This window comes from Acinonyx jubatus, chromosome A1, assembly GCF_027475565.1.
Source record: "Acinonyx jubatus isolate Ajub_Pintada_27869175 chromosome A1, VMU_Ajub_asm_v1.0, whole genome shotgun sequence".
Taxonomy (NCBI): Eukaryota; Metazoa; Chordata; class Mammalia; order Carnivora; family Felidae; genus Acinonyx; species Acinonyx jubatus.
Genome location: NC_069380.1, coordinates 127316774 through 127343933, shown reverse-complemented (window position 1 = coordinate 127343933; position 27160 = coordinate 127316774). Strand labels below are relative to the sequence as shown.

Genomic DNA, 27160 nt, shown 5'->3' with positions numbered 1-27160 from the left:
TGTTGATTTAAATGTTCATCTCATCTAAACAGTTCCTTCACAGCAAAATCTAGACTAGTGTTTGACTACAGGTGCTGTGGCCTACTCAAGTTGACCCATAAAAATAAGCCACCACAATAAGAAATACAGTACATGAACATATGTGCGTATGTGAAATAAGAATTTCATAAAACAATACTATTAGTATTTCCTATTGTATATTTTTTCTACTCTATTAAAAAGAAAAAATACTTATAACCCACTAAGTTGATTTCACAACCCACTAATGTATTGCATAAGTTGAAAAACCCTGCCCTAGATGACACATCCGTTTGTTCATGTTGTAGAAAACCAGCAAAAAAAAAAAAAAAAAAAAAAAAAAAAGTATCACAATGGCAACAGAATGTGATATTTGAGAAGGAAATTAAGTATATTTGAATACATGAAACATAGTGAACATATGTATATCAGAAAAGTTATAAAAAATGTCTGATTTCTTATTACCATAGCAACAACATACACTTAGCAAATTAGTACAGTATTTTGTCACTGTCATAATAAATATTTGAGAATAAAATCTGGCATGCCTAACTGTGACAATCAACAGTGGCTTGATATCCTAGAGGGTACATCACAAATAAAACCAATATAATCTTCCTAAACACCATTATTTAAAGAAATCAATTTACATCTGATAAAAGTAATCAGTAGCAATTTATTTTTCTTGAAATTTAGATTGTGAAGATAATCATTATTTCTTCAACATGGAAGAATAAGAGGAATATCATAAGAAATTGTTTTGGTAAGATAACCGAGAAAGGTGTGAATTAAAAAAAAAATACAAACCTGACCTCATTTTAACTCCCTTAACCATTTTTCACTGGGTGTAAGCCCAGTTTTAACACCTAAATGGGACTTGCCTTAGTAACTGATGATGTGACTCAGAAGGTTAACTATTCAGAACAAATTGTGTATAGTTTTTAATATGCACCCAGTAAGTTATGATGAATCTCATAAGACACTGAGCATAAGCATATCTAAAAATAATAAATAATAGCAATCTATTTATATACAACTTAAAAAAAAACCCTTTTATGTTCTGCACTTTAAAAGTCAGATAAAAGGTCAAAACAGAAGGAAAAAATGTGCTAAGGATAAATGAAGCTCAAACTCAGACCTCGGCTTTGCAACAAGGCATTTAAGAAGCAATCCTTTTAGGGGTTCCTGGGTGGCTCAGTCAGTTAAGCATCTACTCTTGGTTTTGGCTCAGGTCATGATCTCACAGGTTCGTGAGTTCCAACCTCACATTAGGCTCTGTGCTGACAGTATGGAGCCTGCTCGGAATTCTCTCTCTCCCTCTCTCTCTCTGCCCCTCCCCCCCCTTTCTCTCTCTCTCTCTCTCTCTCAAAATAAATAAATAAACATTAAAAAAAGAGAAGCAATCCTTTTAGAATAAGAAAGGTGGGATGCTTGAAATTTGAGATAATGTTTAGCAAGACCTACTTAAAATCAATATTTGGAAAACCAAAAAAATTAACACAAACTAGCATAAAAACTTCTTGCACAGTTAATAAATAAATACCTCCAGTTAGGGAGACACATTAGCTTATGGTTGAGTATAGACTCTGACAAGCTTGAAATGCTCAAGATTTACTTTCATTTCCTACCACATTTTTTCTAGGGAAGCATGGCAAATTTTATATCACCTTTTTTTTACAAAGCTAGAGGTCAATACCAAAAAAGGTATGTAGAAAAGTCATTTCTAAGTGTTATGACATTGAGTTTCAAGTGCTTGTTTTTATTCATTTATTATGATAGTTAAGTGAAAAGTCAGTATACAAAATAAAAAGTATACCGAAATTAAAATAACATACCAATGTATGAATAACTTGTTAAAGTTGAATTGTGCAACCAGCTATATGATTTGGGGTATTTTACTATTTCTATTTTTAAAATTGTTATATTAATTTTTTATTAAAAAAATTTTTTTAATGTTTATATTTGAAAGAAAGAGAGAGACAGAGCATGAGCAGGGAAGGAACAGACAGAGATGGAGACACAGAATCTGAAGCAGGGTTCTGGCTCTGAGCTGTCAGCAGAGAGCCCAATGTGGGCTCGAAATCATGGACAATGAGATCATGAACTGAGCTGATGACGGATGCTTAACTGACTAAGCCACCCAGGTGCCCAGTAACATTGTTATATTAATTTTTTAATCAAATAAAGGATGATAAACCAAGTACAGTCATAACTCTGGTCATGCCAGACTCATAGAGGTGTGCAATAACTCCACTGGCAGGTATAAACTGCAGGGCTTCAGGCGCTCCTGAATGGGGAGTTGCTGTGCCTAGCCAAAAGAAGCACACAGTTTTAGGCATGAGGGAGGTGAAATGACTGGCATAACTCCACTCGATGGAACTTTTCACTGCGGATGGTGGTCAACCCATCCAGATACATCTTCTTTGGGGAGATAGAAATGCTAGTAGGTGAATAAAGAATGGGATGTTGATCAAGTTCAAGGATATATCCTTTCCAGTCTGGGAAACCAAAGATCCCAGAATGACTACATAACTGAAGACATAATGCTCCCTGTGTAAACTTGCAATAAAATCTAATTTCTGAAGGCAATATGTGAATGTTTTTCCCTTGCGACCTCAAAGAATCAGACTAATTGACTTTTGCAGAGGAAATAAAAAGAAAACTAAAAACTGAATCTAAACATAATTGAACAGAGTTTGTGTCTAGGACAGGTTGGTATGTACAACAGAAATCTATAAGGAAACTATGTTAGCTATTAGGCACATATCAGGTGCTTGTTAAGTAACTAAATGAATAATAAAAATATACAAGCATTCAGGTTTTAACAAGGAATCCCAAAACTTAAGCTACGATGATTGTTTTTTATGCATATTGCTATGATAACTTCTTAAGTGCCTTCAGTATTTTAGAATTTCAAGTATTTCACTTTTCAGGTTATTCTAAATATCTTATTTTTGTATCAGGAACCCAACACGTTCTCTTAAAATATACGATTACAAGGTTTCATTGTATTCTTTTTTTTATTTAAATTCATATTAACATATAGTATAATATTGGTTTCAGAAGTAGAATTTAGTGATTCATCACTTACATATAACACCCAGTGCTCATACCAGCAAGTACCCTCCTTAATGACCATCACCCATTTAGCCCATCCCCCACCCAGTACCCGTCCACAATGCTCAGTTTGTTCTCTGTATTCAAGAGGCTCTTAGGGTTTGCCTCCCTCTCTGTTTTTATCATATTTTGTTTTTCCTTCCCTTCCTTTATGTTCATCTGTTTTGTTTCTTAATTTCCACACATTGTATTATTTTTTAATAAAATATTTCAAGTGTATAAATATAGTTAATAATATTACATATATCTAAGTGCCCAATACCCAGCTTAGGAAACAGAATACTATAGCTATAATCAACTTAAAAATTAAAATACCACAGATAAAGCAGTACAGATATGACCAACATACAGCTTGAGAAATAAAACACTACAGATATGACCCATAAAACACTCTGTGACCCCTCCCCCCAACATTCTCCTTCCCCAGAGGTAACAACTACTCTCAATTTCTTGTCTATCATTTTCATGTGTTTTTATTTTATTTTATTTTATTTATTTATTTTTATGTTTTATATTTGAGAGAGAGACAGAGAGCAAGTAGAGGAGGGGCAAAGAGACAGAGACAGAATCTGAAGCAGGCTCCAGGCTCTGAGCTGTCAGTACAGAGCACAACGTGGGGTTCTAACTCAGGAAACGAACCGTGAGATGGTGACCTGAGCCAAAGTCGGACTCTTAACCGGCTGAGCCACCCAGGTGCCCCTCATGCATGTTTTTAATACTTTTATTACATCTTTATTCTTATGTTTTGAGAGAGAGACAGAGAGAGAGAGAGCGAGCGAGAGCACATGTGCAAGCACAAGCAGGGAAAGGACAGAGGGAGAAGGAGAGAGAGAGAATCTTAAGCAGGCTCCATGCCCAGCACAGAGTCCCCTGATGCAGGGCTGGATCGCACACTGACTGAGCCACCCAGGCACCCCACTGCATGTTTATATACCCATAAACAACAGCAGCAGTGATTTCCTACTTTGTTTTGCACACTTATCTCCTAAGACCTTTGAAAACTATGTACCATCTTGCACGTTTAAATTGACACTTAAATAATGGCACGAGATGTATTTTCAAGTTTATTGCATATTGAATACATCCTCTAAGTATGTTTTTGTCAAAGCCTTGGAGCTGCAGTTTAACTTACTCAATTTACGGAAAATACAGCCATATAACTTAATTGGCAAAGCCAGTCCTCATTGTCAAACCCAATCAGCCAAATCTGACTTGTCTGTCAGAAGAAATCTAACTTAATTTTTAAATTCAAATAAATGTATTATTATGTGTCTCTATGACAACTTTCTCACTTGTGGATTTTAATTTTAAGATAGATAAATGGTTATCTAGGTGGACAAAGAAACTAGAAGGCATGGATCCTTGCCATGAGTTTGCCAGCTGGCTGAAATAATGTGCTGCCCCGTTCAGTAATTTTTACTGAAGATTTCTCTGCTTTAGTCTCAAGAGACTATCCCTCAGGAGAAATTCACTCTCCAGTAGTCTCTGTTTGGTGCCCTGGAGATTTTTAAACCCCAAGGCAATGCACCACAGTAAGATTTAGCAAGGACAAGGGGTAAGCTTTTCTTTTGAAAAGTGGGAGACAGATGATTACGAAAGATGTCAAAAAGGAGAACTGGCAGACCAGAAAGAGTTCTCAGACAGATCGTTTTTAGGAAAGATGACATATGGAAAGAGAGAATACGGAAATTAATTTCTTTAAGGCCATACATACCCGCATATCCCACTGGACATCTTCGTGTTCTCAGGGGTAGAGGTATCCCAATTTGAAAACCACTCATCAGTAGGAGCGGTTAGCAAACTAGGATCCACCCACCACCTGTTTTATAAATAAAGTTACACCACACATAGCCACACTCGCTCATATATGTAGTCTATAACTACTTTCACACTACCATGGCAGAGTTAGGAACAGGAGCAACGAGACCGTGTCTCATGACACCTGAAATATTTACTATACGGTGCTCTGAAGAAAAATTTTGCTACCTCTCATCTACAGCATCACGTATGTTTTTCAAAATTCTTCTCTTTAAATAAAAATTATATGTTCACATAATTTATAGGGCTACATTGTTCTAAAATACTTATGATATGCTTTCAAATGATGCTTCTGGTTATGGCCCAGGCCAAACAAGGGAGCTGAGAAACTGACAGCTATAAAGGAAGACTCTGCTCCTAAATCCTCCACAATATCTAAAAACGTTTTTGTGTTACTACTTCTTTACTTTCCAATTTTAAGCACTGCATATTGACTTATTACTGAAAATGAGAATTTATGGGGCATCTGGGCGGCTCAGTCATCTAAGCGTCTTACTTTAGCCCAGGTCACCATATCATGATTCATGAGTTTGAGCCTCACATGGGGCACTGTACTGACAGTGTTGAAGCCTGCTTGGGATTCCCTATCTCCTCCTCTCTCTGCCCCTCCCCCAATTACTCTCTCTCTCTCTCTCTCTCTCTCTCTCAAAATAAACTTAAAAAAAAAAAAGAAAGTGAGGATTTACCTCATCCTTCTTGAGACCAAATACTCTCCAAATAGTTATAGATCAATATTCAATATTTATATTATGAATAAACACTATAACAAGTAAGTTATCTAGTATACTAGGATTTTTCTTTTTCCTACCTAAGTTCTGTTTTTCTTGGAAATAATAAGTAAATTCTGTTTATTGTCAATGTACTTAGCTATAACTCAACTTCATTTGTTAAGTTCAGTAAGTATATGTTCATTTAATCACTCTCTTTTCTGACTGGTACCTCTTCACTCAAATTTGTCTGGATAAATAAATAAACTTTCCATAAATAAACTCCCAGTTTTCAAATGGGAGAGAAGTTGCTGGGTTTTCAGACTTTCACAAAAAGAATTTAATAGCATCCTTCTCTTTTTTTTTTTCCAGAAGACTTAACACTGATACAGTGCTATTATTTAATATATGGTTCATGTTCAAATTTTACTAATTACCCCAATACTGTCCTTTATGGCTAAGTTTTTTCCCCAATCCAGGGTCACATATTACATTTAATTGTCGTGTTGATCAGTCTTTCTTTGTTGTTCATAACACTAACATGACCCATCTGGTGTTTAATGACATGTGTTCCAATTTAGGTTTTCTGGCTTTGCCCTCATGATTAGATTAGGATTCTGTATTTGAAGAAATACAACATAAATATTACCTTATTCTCAGTGCATTATACAAGGAGGCACACATATCAAGTCTGTCCTACTTGTTTAAGGTGGTATCCTTAAAGTAGATTTGTCTACTCGAAGTATACCTTTTTTTTTCCCTTTGTAATTAATAAGCAATCTGTTGGGAGATACCTTGAGATCATGTAAATATCTTTTTTAAATGTTTATTTTATTTTTGAGAGAGAGAGAGAGAGAGAAAGAGAACGGGGGAGGGGCAGAGAGAGTGGGAGACAGAGGATCCCAAGCAGGCTCCATGCTGTCAGGGCAGAGCACCATGCGGGGCTTGAAACCATGAACTGTGAGATCATGACCTGGGCTGAAGGCAGATATAACCAACTGAGCCACCCAGGTGCCCTGAGATCATGTAAATATTGTGTTTCCCAACAAAATTTGACCCAATGGTTTTAGCACCCACTAATAATTTTTCCCTGAATAAGCTATTACAATGATCACTGAAAAATGGTGATTTTCCAACTCTATTATTGCACCTACAATTTACTGGTTAGCATCTAATTGCTTCTTAAGCAGATTTTCAACTAAGTTACTGTTTTTAGCACCAGCCTCAACTCCACTTTTAGAATGTCCCGGCACTGCCAATTACTGAACATTCTGAGGTTCTGTGATATAAACCGGGTTGCTTCTGGGCTTTCTTCTCTGCCAGATGAGAAGTCATTCTCCATTTTGCTAAATCTGTTACCACCTGTTCGTCTGCTTTCCAGCTTCTAAAACACTGTTGCTGTTTTTGTCTCTTCAATTTCTTTGACCTTGTAGGTTTATGCTTTTTAAAACAAATCCCTTTGCTGTTGTTTTCATTAGGCTTGCAAAGAAAAAGTAAACTCAGAGTTTAACTTGCTAACTTTACTTGACGGTCCATTAATCTTTCTTTGCTTTCAAACTTTATATAAATAGTATTGTACTGTATGAAATCTTCTGTAACTTGCTCTTTTTGTTTGACATCATGTTTCTGAGATTTATCCCCATTGATAAATGCAGCTCTAGTTCATTCATTTTTTTAAGGTTATTTATTGAGAGAGAGAGGGAGGGAGGGAGAGAGAGAAAGCAGGGGAGGGGCAGAGAGAGAGAATCTCAAGCAGGCTCCATGCTGTCAGCACAGGGCTTGATGCAGTGCTGGAACCCACAAACTATGAGATTATGACCTGAGCCAAAATCAAGAGATGGATGCTTAACCGTCTGAGCCACCCAGGCAGCCCTAGTTTATTTATTTTTAATGAATCATGCTGTAACCTACTATATGATCATGTTGCAATTTTCTTATCCATTTCCACTTAATAACAAGAAGTGAGTGTGAGGTTTGAGGTAGGGGTCCAAAATCCATCTTTGCAATTTAAGGCAGCAGGAAAGTGGGGTTACATATGCAAAATATCCATTTTAAAAGACATTTCAATTCTGTAACTTCTAAAATGAACATAATAATACTGGGTACTGAGAACTCAATCAATAAGTGTCAGTTACTTGCACACAATGGTGAAATGGGCCTCAAGAATTCAGAAGTAACTGCTGGTTCAGTTGGTGGAACATGTGACTCTTGACCTTGGGGTCATGAGTTTGAGTCCCATGTTGGGTGTAGAGATTACTTAAAAATAAAACCTTAAAAAAAGAATTCAGAAATAAGATTTTTTTTCTGAAAATTGAACTGTAAGATCAACATCTTACAGGCCAGAACAGCGATGTGAAAAGAATAAACGAAAGAACATCTGCAGGGTCAGCAACATTTGATCATAATGTAACCACTGTAATAGCAAAAGAAATAATATGTCAGTCAGAATGGGGAAGCAAAGAAAAGAAGAGATCACAGAGACAAATGCTGGCAGTCCATACAAACAGCATCCCTGAAAGCAAAAGCCTCAACCAGCACATGGCAATTTTTACTATTCCAAATCATAAGGTTATTCCTAGTATAGAGACAGATGTTGGGAACTGTGGCCAATTCTATTTAAATATTTCCATTCCTATGGGTCAGATTATCCCTATTGTGAGATGGACACAACAGGCAGTTATAGCCCTGATGCAATTAAACATTTATTTTACTTAACTCCCTTTATCCTAATGTCATACTTACCAGGTAACCTACTGTTTTTTCCTGTGCTAATTGAATTTCTATTGTAAATTAACAGATTGGAATTCTGGCAACTATTTCAAACTCACATATTTATCTTTTAGTCATTGGATATCTTTTAGAGCCAAATCACCTTGGACATGGACAAAAGTGAGTCTTTGGAGCTTCTAGGTCAGATCTGAGAACACAGTCAAGTAAATGAATTACTGTTAAGTATTATCCCACCTAGCTACCCCAACCTTTCATTTGACTACAGCATCACCATCTCCATTTCTACTGGCTTCTAGAATTTTCTCTTCCTTTTTTTATGGAGTATATGTATTAAAAATGAAATAGATGAGGTCCAATATTATAGCTTTCTTCTAGTGTCTGTAAACCTATTGCTGAGTCATGTATTTTGTCAATATTTGGCAATACATTTATTTACTTTTTACAAACTTTGTTTCCTACTGTTCTGTCAGTATGAAAGAAGAAGAAATATTTAAAAATATTTGCTATACGTGACTTCAAACGGAATATGGTCATCACTAGGAAAAGTCTACCTCATTAATTTTGTGAAATATTAATTCAACTTGTACCACACTGACGAATAGGTGCTTTACTATATTGGCAACCAACAGTAACAATACAGTACAGGCAATGCTCAAATTCAAAATATGTTCAGTTTTATCAGGTCATTTTACAGTGGGTTGTTGGAAATTCAAACTCTGCATGGAGACCATGGAATACGCTTACATGGCAATGAGATTTCCAATTCTGTCAACAAAAGCTTATCAAATAATTAATCAGGCTCTGTGTTACGTATCTGTGACATACAAACAAATATGTCTTGTGCCATACAGCTCATACTATAGTCAGAAAGATGGAAAAATAAAACAGAGAGTTATAATACTGAACTCAAAGAGCTACACAGCTGTACATGGCAGTACAGTTCTAATTAGATAGGAGCGATTAACTCTATGCGATGAAAAGTTGAGCAAACAGTCGAGGAATTTTAAAGGGAATCAAAGAATCCCATCAAAGAACTTTAAAGGGAACTAAGCACAAGCAGAAGTGTGCCAGCTGATGAGAGAGGGAAAAGACAGGAAACCTGAGAAACAGTAGGGAGTTCTTGTAGAGTTGAGTGGGTATAACAAGCAGAAGGAGGAAAGTAACAAAACGTGGGCTGGGCACAAATCAGGAGGCCATTCATGGTCTGCCAGCCAACTAGACCTTCTTTCGGACAGAGCTTCCCAAGAAATATGCCTAAATATTTATTCCTTCAGACTTGAAAGGGGCCAGGAGAAAAAAAACTGGTGCCAGAGGGTAGATGTGCTTGATTTTATAAAAAACAGCCAGTTTTTTTAATGTGGTTGCATTATTTTTACAACAACCAGTACTACATGAAAGGTATGGTTGCTCTAGTTATTGTTAATCTTTTGAATTTTAGCTCTTTTCTTGTGTGTCTAGTAGAGTGGCATCTCATTGTGGTTTCCCTGATGACTAGAGATGGTGAGTATCTTTTCATAGGCTTAGTGCTCATTCTTGTATTTTATAAAGTGACTGTTCAAGATTTTTACCCAATTTTTATTAGTGTTGCCTTCTTTTCTTTTAAATCATTGAGTTGAGGTGTTCTTTGTATAGTCTGGATACGAGTCTTGTCAAATACATACGCTGTGATTATTTTCTCCCAGTTTACTGCTTTGCTAATGTTATTTTTTGAGAAGCTTAGTTTTAATTTTGATTAAGTTCAAATGATCAATGCTTCTCCCTTCTGGATAGTGCTTTCTATCTCTTGTTTACCCCCAAGTTGTGAAAATATTCCACTATGGTTTCTTCTAGAAGGATTTTAAGTTTTAGCTTTTATGTTTAGTCTATGTTCCATCTTGAATTAATACTGGCACATGATGTCAGGTAGGGATCTTTATTTTTTCCATGTGGACATTAAGTTATTCTAACACCATTTGTTGAAAAGGCTTTCCATTTGTAATTGTGTTCCTTTGGTGCCATTGTCAAAGCCAATTGGCTGTATGGTGTCTACTTCTGGATTCTCTATTCTTTTTTTTTTTTAATTTTTTTTTTACATTTATTTATTTTTGAGAGACAGAGAGAGACAGAGCACAGGTGGGGGAGGGGCAGAGACAGAAGGAGACACAGAATCCGAAGCAGGCTCCAGGCTCTGAACCATCAGCACAGAGCCCAATGTGGTGCTCAAACCCACAAACTGTGAGATCATGACCTGAACCAAAGTCGGACGCTTAACCGACTGAGCCACCCAGGCGCCCCTGGATTCTCTATTCTTTTCCATTCATTTATTTATATATCCTTATCCCAGTACCTCATTACTACAGTTTTAGAGTAAGTCTTAGTGCCAGACAGTGTAAGTTCTCTAATTTTTAATCTCCTTTTTCATGATTGCTTTCAGCTACTTTAGGGCCTTTGCATTTTCAAATATATTTTAGAATTCATCTGTATCTTGATTTCTACAAGTCTGGTGGAATTTTAACTTGATTTTTATTTGACTAACTCTCTACACCAGTGGTTTGCAAGGCATGGGCTCTTGACCAGCAGCATTAGTATCACCAAGGATCTTGATGCAATGAAAATATTCAAGCCTCACCCTAAGACCTAGTGGATCAACCACTCTGGGGCTGGGACCTGCAATCTGTGTTTTAACAAGCCTTCCTGGTGATGGTGATGCATGATAAAGTATAAGCTTTGCTACTGCAGATCAGTTTGGAAGAAGTAACGTCTTAGCAATTAAATATTCCAACCCACGAACAGATATTTCTCTCCATTAATTTAGGTCTTCTTCAATTTCTCTCAACAGCATTCTGTAGTTTTAAGTGTACATGTCTTGCATATATTTTGCTTAATTTATATCAGGGTATTTAATATTTTCTGACACTACTGTAAATGGCACTCTAATTGTTACTAGCTAACCTTTAGCCATGGCGTACAGGTAGAAGAGACAGAAGTCTATTTGGGGGTGGGAATTCACTAAGAGATTTGAAAAAAACGTAGAGAGCTCAAATGACTGATAGCATCTTGAAAACTAACTAGTTTTAACAGACATGCAAGATTAGGAGGTTGTTTCCAATGAAGTGACATAGGTATGAAGCATAAGCAACTGTGCAAATCACAAAAAGAGGGACAACCAGATATGCTCTCCCATAGTCTTGCCAAACATTTTCTACAGTCTTGACAAAAAGATCAAACATGAGTAGCCAGCTTCTGGATGCAGGTGCCAAACTGAAGGAAAGACAGAGGACAGAGGAACATCGTGAACTAACATGAATAACATAAGATCAACAAAATCTAAACTGTGGCAAGATCTACAGGTCAAATAGGCTGGGTTTTTCAACAGACAAATTTATAAGAAAATAAAAGGGATGGAGGAGAACCACAGAGATTGATGGAGATTTAAATCAAATATGAAGTTTTTACAAAATGTAAAACTCTAAACTATAATGTACATTTGGGTGATAAAATTATATAAATTTACTGCAAAAGGTTCAGGGTTGGTTTTGGGGGAGGCTGTATTATGACAGAGTACATGATTCTGGATTAGATGACAAAGTTCTATTTCTGACCTTGTGGAATTCACCTTATAATAACCCATTAAGCCATATATTTAATTCCTGTGGCTTTCTGTAAACTTGTCTTACTTTAAATTAAGTAGTTTTCTCTTAACCGGACATATGTAGAATCTGGGATTTAAGAGTTTACAAACTGTAGTGGTAGAATGGTGTTTGGTGATGGTAAGAACTAAGGTGAGGCTACATTAGTGGTTGTTCACTTGAGGTATGGATATTAGTATGGATGGAGTAAAAAAAAAAAAACTGAACAGCTAAGACTTGGGAAGGCATTGAAGAAGTCTCTAAGTCTGGTTCTCATCTTCACCATCAGGGTGGGGAGTGGCCTGGAGGTTGGGAGAGATAAAAATTATAAATAGGTGGAGAAAAACATACTTAGGTCACAAAGTTACTACTCTCCCCTAGGTTCACGAAATGAAAGAATATTTTGGAAGGGACAAGGGAAAGAAAGAAACAGTTGAACCCATATTCTTTCTGTGGGTTGTGGTAAAATGAGCACAAGGAGGCTCACTATCTTTCAGACACAGGCAGATTTCAGTTGAGGTTTTGTGGTAGAGAAAGTTCCTAGGAAATATTAAAAGTTAAGGATAAATTGCTAACAAAGAAACAGAAATTTCTGAAACACAATGGAAGAGATCAAGAGGGAGGAAAGGGTGTGTGTGTGTGTGTGTGTGTGTGTGGTGAGGAGGATGCAGAAGAGCATAAAGAAGGATGACATTGATAATACATTAGAAAAGATGCAAGGGAAGGCTCCTATTCCGATATTCAAGAATGTGAGCATCATGGATAGAATGACTTGGTCTCACTGTTCTGATTGGAGCTTGTGTGAAATGCTGGGATTACTTGAAATTTACAGGGGTGGTGTCTTAGCTCTAATAGTTTCAGGTGCCTTCATCTAATCACTTTGCACATCAATGTTTCCATGGAAGAAGGCTTTCAGAATTCTGAGGTTAGAAGAAACTGCTTTAGCTCTGAGAATAAGAAGTCTTAATACGGCCAAGTGAAGAGGAATTGTAAGGTCTCCTTGATGATTCCTAGCACTGCAAACCACTGGGGATGCTTCTGAATCCTGAATCACAATGACTTTTTCTTCCCTTTCATTTCCAAGGTTCACAGATATTAGAAAGATCTGACAAGAGTAAGGCAGGGCAAAAGTGGAAGTAACATACAAAGCTATAAATGGGCTTAGAGATAAGCTTGTTCAGAGCCCAGCCTGACAAACACTGATGGGGTCAGTACAGGAGAAATGGAGCATATGTATGTCAATTTATGGGTCACCATGAGTTCTGCCCTGGTGTACCCCACCTCTCAACAAGTGGGGCCTGACTGGTGGAGCAACATTTCTGTTGTCATCAGGGCTGTAGTAGTGAAGGAAAAGTGGAGAGAAAAGAAGAGGGAGGTCCTAAACACAAGAAAAGGAGAAGGCAGTATACTAATCAATTTGGAAAATTTCCTCTTATGGAATACATTTAATTCTAACAAAACAATTTTAGAACACTTTAGGCTATTGTTTTAAAATAAAAATTATGAAATAACTATGTTTTAAAAATACTACACCACAGCAATGCTATACTTTTTATTCTCTGTGCTGCCAAAACTGTTTTTAAAGTTTAAAATAAAAATTCATCTATTATACTGAGTGTTCCATGTTACACGCTAGTTGTATATTTTAAGGTTTCTTCAGATATGATAGAGTTAAATGTATATAAAATTATAACATTTTACGTTTGATATAAAATTGAGGGAAAAATAAGCACAGGATGATTTGGATAGGACCATGAGATTCAGTATTTCTCAGACTTTTGCACCAAAGCACCCATAGCAGAACATAGCTCCCAGGAACCAGGCAAAACATCCTGACGTAAGCTGCTTTAAGTCTAAACTTTCTACAAAATATTTTTATTTTGTATTGCATTTGTATTTTTTCATTTTAAAATTCCTGTGAATTGAATGTTATATTATATAACTTGTGCATTTATTATAAAGATGTTTTAAATTCTTGTCTGTGGAGTAAAATGAACACTCTGGGAAGATGCATAATATTTATTCTGAGGCTTCATGTAAACTCCCAACTGAGAAACACAGCATTATAAATACATGCTATTTGAATATTTTTGTTGTGTAGTCTTACCTCCATCGTAGGTGGAGTCTTTCTTTTTCCTCTAATCCAAGCTAGAAAGACAAATAATACTTAAATGTAAATTTTTGATAATTTGCACAAACACTTCACTCATTCATGCATAAAACAAATATTTATTGAGCACCTGTTACATGTTATTTTAGGCACTGGACATGTAAGGAGGGACTAACCATGAATTTTCTCCTCTTCTGCAAAATATATACTAGTGAAGGGGAACAGAAAACAAACACACAAATATATGATGTCAGGTAATGATTTGTGTCCTGAAAAAATACAAGAGCATAGGGAGTTCAATAAAGAAAGGCAGTTCCATTTCCAAAATCAGACCTAATAAGTGCCTGATTTCCACTAAGTGCACAATGTTTGTAGCAACAGGAAGCAAGTGGGCCAGCTGCCTCAAGGGAAGTGTATATGAATTACATGGAAGATGTTTAGGAGAGTAGAATCAGCCTTTCTGGGTTCAAATCTCGACTGCATCCCTTACTAGCTGTGTAATCGGGGGCAAACTGCTTAATTTTGTAAGCATCATATTTCCAATCTGCAAAATATAAATTATAATAATATCTACATTTAACAGTTGTGAAAAGTATATGAAATTATATATACAAATTTTTAGCTCAGAGCCTGGAATACAGTAAGCATTAAGTCTAAGTTAATATTATTAATATTATTATTAACTATTATTATCTCTGTAATTCAATACAGCTATATTTTTTAAAATAGGCTGAAAAAAAACCCTAAGAGCAATAGTATCAGCTTGGACTATAAGAATATATCAAGAAAATATACTGTAGGAATTTGGTCTTTAAAAAGTAGAAAACTGATCACTTTAGTTAATTCTTTTTAACGTTTATTTATTATTATTGAGAGACAGAGAGAGACAGAGCATGAGCATGGGAGGGGCAGAGAGAGGAGGAGACACAGAGTTTGAAGCAGGTTCCAGGCTCTGAGCTGTCAGCACAGAGCCCAACGCGGGGCTCAAACCCATGAACCGTCAGATCATGACCTGAGCCGAAGTCGAATGCTTAACTGACTGAGCCACCCAGGCGCCCCTCACTTTAGTTGATTTAATTTTCATTACAAAATTGTGAGGTATCCTTATTTAATAGAGAAATTAAATAACTGTCTCAAATTTATACAGTAAGTACTAATGGTAGCATGTGAGTCCAGAGTTGTCCCCATTTCTAGTTCCAAAAGATATCCACATTCTACTAAGCTGCCTCTCAAATTTCAGTAAGCAACAAGCAAAGAACACAAAACTATGAAGAAAAGGTTGCACTCTTAATTACAAGTCAGAAAATAAGAATTGCTGACCCCATTTTACAGTTTGGGAAACTGAGTTTCAGAAAGATTAAGCAATCTGCCTAAACTCAACAGCCTGGGAATCAACTCCTTGTTAAAATGGCTCTAAAACCTGAGCTCTGTTTACCAGCTACCTTTTATTCAGACCAGCTCCACCAGCCTGCCTTTTGTCATCCAAGCAACAGCATCCAGGCAGGAACTGTCTTCCAGACAAACCCAGTACCGAATGGTTATTGGGTACAATGAGCAACATTCAATTGTCGGCCTTGCACTAATCCCATATAAGTATTTTTAATATAGTTCCAGTGTTTTATCTTCTCTACTCCTACTTCTGAGTTTCTACCCCTGTTGTTTTTCTCTGTATTCTCTTTATTCTTTTTTTAATTTTTAATTTTTATTTATTTATTTATTTTTACCATTTATCCATTTTTGAGAGACAGAGAGAGATAGAGTGTGAGTGGGGGAGGGACAGAGAGAGAAGGAGACACAGAATCTGAAGCAGGCTCCAGGCTCTGAGCTGTTAGCCCAGAGCCCAATGCGGGGCTTGAACTCACAGACCGCAAGATTATGACCTGAGCTGAAGTCAGATACTTAACCAACTGAGCCACCCAGGCGCCCCTGCGTTCTCTTTCTCGTTAGCTTCCACTCCTATTTGGTCCATTTCTAGCCCCAAGTTGTACAGATTTTATATTCCTTATTAGGCTTGTAAGGCTGTCAGGAGCAAGATGCATCCATGAGAGATTTATTTTTCTACCGGCTAAGTGCCTCAAAAGAGTAGGTGCTTAATACAGCTGTGGAACGAATACTTCCACTATAAAATATTTCCACTACACAAATATTTGCTGTAATGGGATTTTTACCTGTGTTAGAAAACCCAGCTTAGCAATAGCAAGATTCCTCTGTGCAATCAAGGAAATGAGTGCTTTATGGAATTTTCAACTGCCTTCTTATGGTCAAAATAAAAGTTACTTAGCTTTATTTATCGGCATTTTTTCCCCCAGGATAGAGCTTCTTATAAAATAATTCAACATAAGCCATATACCTCTAAAAGGTTTTAAGCAGTAAATCTTCAGTTTTAAATTAGATTAAAAAGTTAATTAAGAAAAATCAACTGCTAGGGCAGGGGTTGGCTAACTACACAACTTGAGAGTCAAATTCTATTTGTAAATTGTTTTACATTTTTAAATGGTTGAAAAAAATATCAAAGGAAGAATAATATTTCATGACACATGAAAATTACATAGAATTCAAATTTCACTGTCAGTAAATAAGGTTCTATTGGCACATAGCCACACTTGTAGAGCCCACAAAGGCTAAAATACTTATCACTTGGCCCTTTAAAGAAAGTTTGCCAACCCCTGTGGTAGGGCAACCAGTAAGTATAAGCCTTATATCAAGAATGATCTATCCTGATTCAAAAACACTTTCATAATATCTAAAATAAAAACCATTATTAACTGTTACACTTTTTACTAATGAAGACCGTGTACTCCAGAGTCTGTGAACATATACTGTTGGCTTTAGATCATGCTGGAAAAGTATCACGGCACAGTGCATACTTACTACCACCATGAGAAAAACAACTTAAAACAACAAACTGTCTTATCAGTAAGTCCATAAAACAACATTTCCAGTTTCTTTGTAAGGTTAAAATAAGAAAAATACTTCAAGAGAATCTAAATAACTTTCAAAAAAATCCCTGAATTAATAGATTGAGTAAACTCTGATACGTGTTTTCTAAAGTTTATTTGTTTTGTGTAAGTTTATAAAATTCATGCACAGAAGAATGCAGTATAACTCAGATAACCTATTAAGTACTGCCTAGAATAGTTACCCTCATGGGACACACTATTCTCTAAGGAAAGATATAGGACTTCCTTTAACTTTGTTTTAAATGGCTCAAGGAAAAAGATCTTAGTTTTATATTGATAAATAAATGCAAGTGCTGATATACATTTGTATAATTCTACAATAACCAGATACTTGAAATGTTCTTGAGATGATGGTTGAGGACCATTTACTGCTATGTATTCAATAAAGGTTACAGCTGGAAATATTCAATGTGATCACTCATTTATATAATCATCCCTAACTTTCCCAATCACTCTATGCAACAAAGGAAATATCCTGCTGAAGGTTGGCAAAGGTTAGGAAGAGGAAGAATAAAAATATGCATTAATATCAAATCATTACATTTCTTTTTTTTTATCCTCATAACAATCTGGAACTGAACCTCGATCCAATTATAAATTATATAATGATTCTGCCATTGCTAATTATATCTGTATGGTGGATTCTGTATCAGTCTTCATTATAATGTAACCATTGTTTGAATAGAATTTAGCAAGATAACTGGAAAGTTTATGTCTTAAGATCCTAGCATTCTTTCATCAGTGTTCATCTGCATTCTCATTAGTATGCATGAAATTTTCATTGAACTTTAATACTCTTATTGGAACATAACACACTATAATAAGCGTAAAAGTGAGCATGCAAATTAAAGTTCCCATTAATCACTAAAAGGGGCTAGACGAAGCAAGCAGGAAAATACTTCGTGAAGCATACATTTTTCAAATTTCTGTAAGCACTGGAAACGGCTAATATACTTTTAGAAGCAGTGCCAACAGGGGTTAAGGTAAATGAAACATTTATCACTAGATTCAGGAGGTGATCATTCAGAACTAAAATTATGGAAAGCTTGTGAGGAGTCTGCATCTAAAAGATACTACATTAGAAATATGTGTTGTTTAATTCGCTCAAGGAGAAGACAACACTATAATAAAGCCTCATCTTTTAAAAAATGATCTTTGCCAGCTCTGGGTGTATATATATTATAAAAATCTATAAAAACAAGAATCCCTACTTTTTAACTGTGAAAATTCTTCAAGTGATATATTATGAAATGAGTCACTTTCTGATTACTGACTCTTGAGCATATCTTAAAGACATTATTAGATTTAATTGGCATATTTAAGTTAAAATTTTGGGGATGCTCAAGCCTATTACTATTCTTTTTCTTTAATCCTCTTTAGTTTGATATAATTTATAAACAATACAGTGAAACCATTTTAAGTGTGCAATTCCATGAATTCTGAAAAACGTTTACAACCTTTTAACCAGCACCAAAATCAGTATATAGAATGTTTCCATCACTTGCAAGTTTCCTATCTCTGACCACATGCAAACACCCACCCTAATCCATCCACAGCTCCCAGGTAGTGCTACACTTTCTGTCACTGTTGATGAGTTCTGCCTTACCTACAGTTTCATATAAATGGAATTTTACAGTATGCACTCTTTTGCATCTAACTTATTTTACTCAACATAATGTTGTTAAAGTTCATCCATGTAACTGTGTGTAGAGAACAAACTCTTAAGGTAGCCTCCACAAACCCCATCTCTTCATGTCCACACCTTTGTATGGCTTCTTCCCCTTGAGTAAAGGTAGGTCCTGTGACGTACTTTTAACTATGATAAGAGGGCAAAGGTGATGGGATGTCTACGAGTGCATGATTATGTCATGTAAGCTTACAGCATCCATTTACTGGAGGTTCTCCCTTGCTGGCTGTAAGAGAAAAGGTGGCACGTTGAAGAATCCCATGTGGCAAGGAACTTTCAGTGACTTCTAGGAGCTTAGGGTGGTCTCTGGCCAGCATCAAGTGAAAAACTGAAGCTCACAGTCCTATAGTTCCAAGGAGCTGAATTCTGTGAATAACCACACATGTAGAACAATGGATCCTTCCACACTCAAACCTCCAGATGAGAATGCAGCCCTGGATGATACCTATTGACATGGTTTGCAGTTTACGTGAGACCCTAAGTAGAGAACCCATCTAGGCTTGGACTCAAGACCACAGGAACCGGGCGATGATAAATATGTAGTGTTTTTAGCTAAGTTTGTGGTAATACTGATGCAGAGTAATAAAAAATAAATACAGCAAGCACAGCAGCAGTTCATTCTTTTTATTCCTGTGTCGTATTCCACTATATAGAAAATGACAATGTGTTTATCCACTGATTTTTGTTGGGTGTTTGGGGAACTTTCAATTTGGGCTTTTATGAATAAAGCTGCTATGAAAACTTTCAGTAAGTGTTTGGGTAGACTACGTTTTTATATCTCTGGGTTAATACCCAGCAGATTTCCAGGTTATAGTGTAAGAGTGTGTTTAAGTTTATAAAGAATAAGCTATTTCCCAAAGCAGATGTACCATTTACACATTGGCCAAACATTTATGTACATTTCAGGTGCTTTACATCCTCATTAACACTTTGTATTGTTAATCTTTTAAATTCTAGTGAGTCAGTGGTATGTAGTGGTACTTCACTATGGTTTTAATTTGCATTCCTTGATAACTAATGATGTTACATATCTTCTTTTTAACTTCTGATGCTAGTCCTATTATTGGGTTGTGAGGGTTCTTTACATATTCTGGATACAAGTTTTATGTCACATATGTATCACAAATTTTCTCTTCATCCATCTTTTCATTTGTTCAGAGTTATCTGTTAAAAAAGAGGGTTTAAAAATTTTTGGTGAAGTCCAACTTATCATATTTTTTCTTTTATATTTGGTGTCCTATATAATTCTTTGACTATGCCATGATAGAAAGATTTAGTCCAATGTTTTCTTCTAAAAGCTTTAACTTTCACATTTAGGTCTGTGATCAATTTCAATTTAAGTTTTAGATTTAATATGAGGTAAAGATCAAAGTTTATTTTTTTTCATATGGAAATCCAACTATTTAACAGTAGTTGAAAAGAATTTCCTTTTCCCATTGAAAACTCAAATGACCATATAAATGTAGGGACACTTCTGGACTCTCAGTTTGATTCCATTAATTTTATATCTATCATTATAGTGGTATTAAACTGTCTTGAAAAATGTAGCTTTTTAAAGTTAAATCCTCCAACCCTGTTCTTTTTAAAAAGTGTTTTAGGCAGTATGGAGATTCCTCAAAAAGTTAAAAATGGAACTACCCCATGATCCAACAATTGCACTACTAGGTATTTACCCAAAGGATATAAAAATATTGACCCAAAGGAATACACACACCCCAATGTTTTCAGCAGCATTATCAATAATTGACACATTTCTCAGCCATCAAAAAGAATGAAATCTTGCCATTTGCAAGGATATGGATGAAACTAGAGCATTATGCTAAGCAAAATAAGAGAAAGAAAAATACCATATGATTTCACTCATTTGTGGAAATTTAAGAAACAAAACAAATGAACATAGGGAAAAAAGAGAGGCAATCAAGAAAGAGTCTTAACTATAGAGAACAAACTGGTTACGGGGCGGGGGGAAGTGGGCTGGGGGAGGGGTTACATAGGTGATGAGGATTAAGGAGGGCACTTGTGATGAGGACTGGGTGTTGTATGTAAGTGATGAATCATTAAATTGTACACCTGAAACTAATATTACATGGTATGTTAACTAACTAGAATTTAAATAAAAATTTGAAAGGAAAAAAAAGTGTTTTAGGTATCCTAGATCCTTTTACATTTTAATACAAAATTTAGGATCAGCATGTTAATTTTTTGTTTTAATTTTTTTTAACATTTATTTATTTTTTAGACAGAGAGAGACAGAGCATGAATGAGGGAGGGTCAGAGAGAGGGAGATACACAATCTGAAACAGGCTCCAGGCTCTGAGCTGTCAGCACAGAGCCCGACGTAGGGCTTGAACTCACGGACCGCGAAATCATGACCTGAGCCTAAGTCGGCCGCTTAACCGACTGAGGCACCCAGGCGCCCCTCAGCATGTTAATTTTAAAAAGAAAAATTTACTAGTATCTTGACTTGGGATGCACTAAATGTACAGATCAAATTTAGGCAAATAAAATCTTTTAACTATTGACTTCGGAACCACAAAAAATGTGTATCTCTCCACTTATTTAGGTTTCCTTTAATTTCTCTTAGGAATATTTTACATTTTTCAATGTACAGGTTGTAGAGACATATTTTTGTAACTTTATCCCTAAATACTTCATGTTTTTAATGGCATTTTAAGTGACAGAATAAAAAAATTCATTTAGCAATTGTTTGGTAATAAAATGTAGATAGATGAGTGGTCTTAACATATTGCCCTTATATCTTGAAACTTACTAAATTCATTATTTTATAGATTTTTTTGAGGTTGTCTTTATGCACAATTATGTCATCTGTGAAGAGGCTTTTACTTTGTCATTTCCTATCTGAATTCATTTTATTTCTTTTTCTAGCCTTATTGCACTTACTTGAATTTTCCAGGATAATATAAAATAAAAATAGTGAGGATACCCTTGTTTTGTTCCAAATTTTAGGGGGGACAGTGTTCTTTTACAATCGAATATGAGGTTGGTTACTTGTAAGTGCTTTTTCCTCTTAATATCCTTTATTAGGTTGAGGAACTTCCCAGTTCACGTGTGTAGAGAGTTTTTAATCATGAATGTATGGTGAATTTTGTCAAATATTTTTTCTGTACTAATATGAACTTATGATTTTTCTTCTTTGTTAAAAGTTGAATATAAATGCAAATGAAATGCACAGTGAGATACCATCTCATACCTGGTTAGGACGGCTATTATCAAAAGACAAAGAATAGAGGTGCCTGGGTGGCTCCATCAGTGGAGGGTCTCTTGATTTCAGCTCAAGTCGTGGTCACAGGACTGTGGACTTGAGTCTCACGTCCGGCTCTGTGCTAAGTGGGAAGCCTGCTTAGGATTCTTTCTCTCCCTCTCTCTGCCCCTCCCCTGCTCTCTCTCTCTCAAGTAAATAAATAAGCAAATGAATGAATGAATGAATGAATGAATAAATAAATAGTTTTAACAAAAAAGACAAAGGATAATAAGTGTTGGTAAGGATGTGGAGAAAAGAAAACCCTAGGTACTGTTCGGTGGGAATGTAAACTGATACAGCCAGTATGGAAAATAGTATGGAGTTACCTCAAAAAATTAAAACTAGAACTACCATATGATCCAGAAATCCCTCTTCTGGATACATATCCAAAGGAAATGAAATCATTATTTTGAAGAGATATCTGTGCTCCCATGTTCTCTGCAGCATTATTGGCAATAGCCAAGATATGGAAACAACTTTAATGTCCATTGATGGAAGAATGGGGTGTGTGTGTGTGTTTGTGTGTGTGTGTGTGTGTGTGTGTGTGTGTGTGTGTGTGTGTATTTACAATGGAATATATTATTCAGTCTTAAAAGAAGAATGTCCTGCCATCTTTGACAATATCAGATGAATCTGGAAGACATGGTAAATGAAATAAGCTAGATATGGAAAGAAAAATACTGCATGATCTCATTTTTATGTGGAATGTAGGTGGCGACCAGGGGTGGGAGATGGGGGAAATGGGGCGATGTTGATCTTTAAATGTTAAACCAACTTATATTACTGGGATAAATTCCACATCATTATGGCATATTGCCCTTTTTTATATACTGCTGGATGCAGTCTGCTAATATTTTGTTAATGATTTCTGCATCTATGATTATGTCGGATATTAGTTTATAGTATTCTTTTCTTTATTGTCTCTGACAAGAGTTGGTATCAGGGTAAACCTGGCCTCACACAATGAGTAGATAAGTAAGTATTCCCACCTCCAAAATTTTTGGCAAGAGTTTATGACCTATCAAGGTGAATAAAATGAAAAAAAATGAATTCTACAATTTCTCAGGGTAATGTTCTATAATTGTCAACTAGGTTACACTGTTTGATACACATAGTTGTCTTCTTCTACATAATTCTTACAATTTCAACCTTTTACATGGAGATTTTAGACCATTGATGTTTACCACAAATATTTACATAATTAGGTTTAAATCTACAGGCATTTGTACAGCCATGTTCACAGCAGCATTACTCAATAGCCCAAAGGTGGAAATAATCCAGAGATCCATTGATGGATGAACAAATGAACAAAATCTGGTATATGGAGAAAATGGAATGTTATTCACCTTGAGAAAGGAACGAAATTCTGATAGATGCTAAAGCATAAATAAACCTTGAAGACATTATACTAAGTGAAATAAGCCAGACTCAAAACAACAAATACTGTATGATTCCATTTATATGAGATACCTAGAGTAGTCAAATTCATAGACACAGAAAGTAGAATGGTGGTTGTCAGGCATGGTGGAGGGGGGAGGAGGGAATGGGAACTTATTGTGTCATGGGTAAAGACCTTCAGTTTAGGAAGATGAAAAGTTCTGGAGATGGTGTTGACAATGACAACAGTGTAAATGTGCCTAAAGCCACTGAGCTATGTGCTTAAAAATGGCAAAAATGGAACTTTTTATGTCATGTATCTTTTATCACAATAAAAAAGTGAGAGATAATAAAAAGAAAATCAATGTAATCAACTATATTAATAGAATGAAGAATAACGATAAAATTCAAGCCAATAAATGCAGAAAAAAAAGAGAAAATCCAACATCAATCATAATAAAAACTTCCAGCAATCTAGGAAGAAAAGAGAGTTTTCTTGATCTGATGGAAAGCATCTACATAAAAATTTCTGGCTAACATTAAATTTAATAGCGAGAAACTGAATGCTTTCCCTCTAAGATTAAGAAAAAGGCAAGACTGTTCACTTTCACTATTTTTTTACTTACGTTTTGAAATGTTTATTTATTTATTTGGAGACAGAGAAATAGAGAGCAAGCAGGGGAGGGACAGAGAGAGCGTGAGAGAGAATCCCAAGCAGGCTCTACACTGTCACCACAGAGCCAGATGTGGGGCTCAAACTCATGAATCATGAGATCATGACTTGAGCTGACACCAAGAGTTGGATGCTTAACTGAATGAACCACCCAGGCATTCCCACTTTCAGTATTTCTAATCATCAATGTCATGGAGGTCCTTGTCAGGAAAGGAAGGCAAGAAAAAATTACATTAGAATAAATAGAAAGAATACAAATTGTTTATGTAGACGATCCCCCAAATATAAACTAAAATAAATGAGTTTAGCAAAGTTGGGTAAAGTACATACATAGTTGATATACAAAAATCAATTGTATTTCTATGTATTATCAATGAATAATGTGAAGTTGAAATAAAAAACAATTAGCAATAGCCCCTAAAAATTAACATTTAGGAACAGCTGCTATAATGTGTGTAGCTTTCATCTGTGTCTGATGGCAGTGTCTGTCTGTGCTTTGTATCCAGATCTTGCTATTCCCATAAACACATAGCCAAAGAGTAAGCTGGAATCCTAGTACAATACCATTTTATTTGAATTGAGTTGATTTCCTGTGTGCTTTAATGAATAAATGCTAAGCTTTCTAGTATTAAAAAAGGAGCACTTAGGTTTTATTTTAATAAAATATGTGCAAGATCTATAAGCTAAAAACTACAGATGACACAATGAAGGAAGACCTAAGGAGAGAATATGCTGTGTTCATAGAAGGCTCAATCCTCTCCAAACTGATCTATAAATTCAATGCATTCCCAGTAAAAATTCTGGAAGGATTTTTGGGTAGCAATTGATAAGTTGATACTAAAAGTCATATATACTCACAAAAGGGTCCAAGGTATCCAAAACAATGTATCCAAAACAATTTTGAAAAAGAGGTTGGAGAATTCAACTTACCTATTTCAAGACTTACTACAAAGTCTCAGTAATCAAGTCAGTGTGGCATTGAGAAATGGACAGACATAGATCCATGGACAGAATAGAGAAGACAGAAATAGACCACACCTATATAGAAACCTATTTTTGACATAGGTGCAAAAACAGTGAGAAAAGGATGGTCATTTCAAAAATAGTTCTGGGAGAGTAATCAAAATCATAAAGCCAGAGTATAATGATGGTTGCCAGGGGCTGGGTAAGGTTAAGGAAGAATGGGAGAATTATTGCTTAATGGTATAGAGTTGGTTTTATGAGACGAAAAGAGATATGAAGATAGATGTTAGTAGTGGCTACACAGTAAGGTCAATGTATTTAATATCATTGAACTGTACACTTAAAAATGGGTAAGATGGTATATTTTATGCTATGTGCATTTTAACACGATAAAAAATAATACTGGAAAAAAGTGGATATCCATATAAATGAAATTGTATTTATACCATTCACAAAAAATAGATTCAAAATGATCACTGATGTAGATATAAAGCCCCAAACCATAAAATTTTAGGAGAAACCACAGGAGAAAATATTCATGACCTTGGGTTAAGCAAAATTTTCTTGTAACACCAAAATGATGATACATAAAAGAAAAAAAATGATGAATTGGACTTCATTACAATTATGAATGTGTGCTCTCTAAGGGGCACTGTCAAAAGAATTGAAAAACAAGTCACAGACTGGGAAAAAATATTTGCAAATCACAAATATGCGGAATTGTATTGAGCATATGTAAGGAACCCTCCAAGGTAAACAATTAGAAAAAAAACCCAACCAAATAAAAAATTTGTCGGCAAAAAGATATGAACATACGCTATAGCAAGGAAGATATACAGATGGCAAATATCATGAAAGATGATTAGCATGACCAGTCACTAGAGAAATAAAAATTAAAACCACAGTGAGACACTACAACACAAATCTAGTAACACTGACAACACTAAAGGCTAGGGAAGATGAGGAGCCTCTGTAGCTTTTCATGTAGTATTAATGGGAAAGCTAAATGGTATAGACGTTAAAAACCAGTTTAGCAGTTTAAGTTGAATTTATTCTTACCACATGACTTAGAAATGCCACCTGAATGAAATGATTACCTGAATGAAATGAAAATTCATTTTCAAATATTTATACCTAAATAGGAATATTAATTTATATAGTGGTTCCACTTATAATTGCTATAAAGTGTAAACAACCCAAATGTCCTGCAGCTGGTGAATGGGTAAGTTGGTATATCAATATGATAAAATTCTACTCAGCAATAATAAGGAATAAACTGCTGATTCATGTAAATATATAAATGGATTTCAAATGCATTAAGCGAATTGAAAGAAAGCAGCCTTCTGCTTCTAGCCAAGATGGAACAAGAGAAACAAATTACATGAAACAACAATTTTCAAAACAGTGGATATCAAGTAATGAAATACAGTGATCTCTTCAGAATGTTAAAAAACAAACAAACAAACAAACAAAGGTTACCCTTACAATTGCCTCACTTACTCCTTTGAGAGTTTCCAGGCTGTTGCATGGGGAGGGGATCCTGCTAAAATCCACAATACTACTTACGTTATGGAAATGGAGCTGGGAGTCTAGGGAGACCAAAGTGACTAAAATTCACAGGATAGACTATCAGATAGGAGACAGCTTCAAAGAGAGCAAACTCTGGAGACTGGTGGGGGGGCCGCTATCAAGTATTCAGCAGAGCACTAATGAGTTCAGGTGAGTGAGAAACTTCTAAGACCAGGAAAAGAACCACCTGAAAAGATCAGAAGGAACAGTATTCATATTTTACACAGGAGCAAGAGTGATGTTAATTTCCAGCACCCAGAGTGGAAAACCTCATGATTGACAGGGCAGAGGAGAGTGCTCAGCAACAACTTGCATCAACAATACAGAATTATAGTTCTAGATTAAATTCCATTCCAGTCCTACCTAATAAATCTTGAAAGATTATCCCTGAAAGGATCAAACTGTTTCCAAGTAACTTAACTGTGTCTCAGAACAAAGCTCAATAATATAGATAGGAATATAAAAATATCTAGTATTCAACTAGGCAAAAATTTAAAATGCCTGACATCCAATCAGAAATTGCAAAGCAAACAAAGAAGCAGAAAAATACTTCCCATAATG

The 27160-nt window shown here is 35.6% G+C and overlaps 1 protein-coding gene and 1 non-coding gene across 2 annotated transcripts in view; one reads left to right on the top strand and one right to left on the bottom strand.

Moving 5' to 3' along the window:
- The window catches only part of NDUFAF2 (NADH:ubiquinone oxidoreductase complex assembly factor 2), a 168202-nt gene that overhangs the window by 31726 nt on the left and 109316 nt on the right, over positions 1–27160 (bottom strand). The window contains exon 3 of the mRNA XM_015073819.3: positions 14106–14146. Within this exon, the coding sequence (XP_014929305.1) occupies positions 14106–14146 (41 nt within the window). The remainder of the gene's footprint in view (positions 1–14105; positions 14147–27160) is intronic.
- LOC113594893 (small nucleolar RNA SNORA23) lies at positions 24511–24640 on the top strand. Its single transcript, XR_003415375.1, has one exon. It is a non-coding gene; the product is annotated as a small nucleolar RNA SNORA23 (small nucleolar RNA).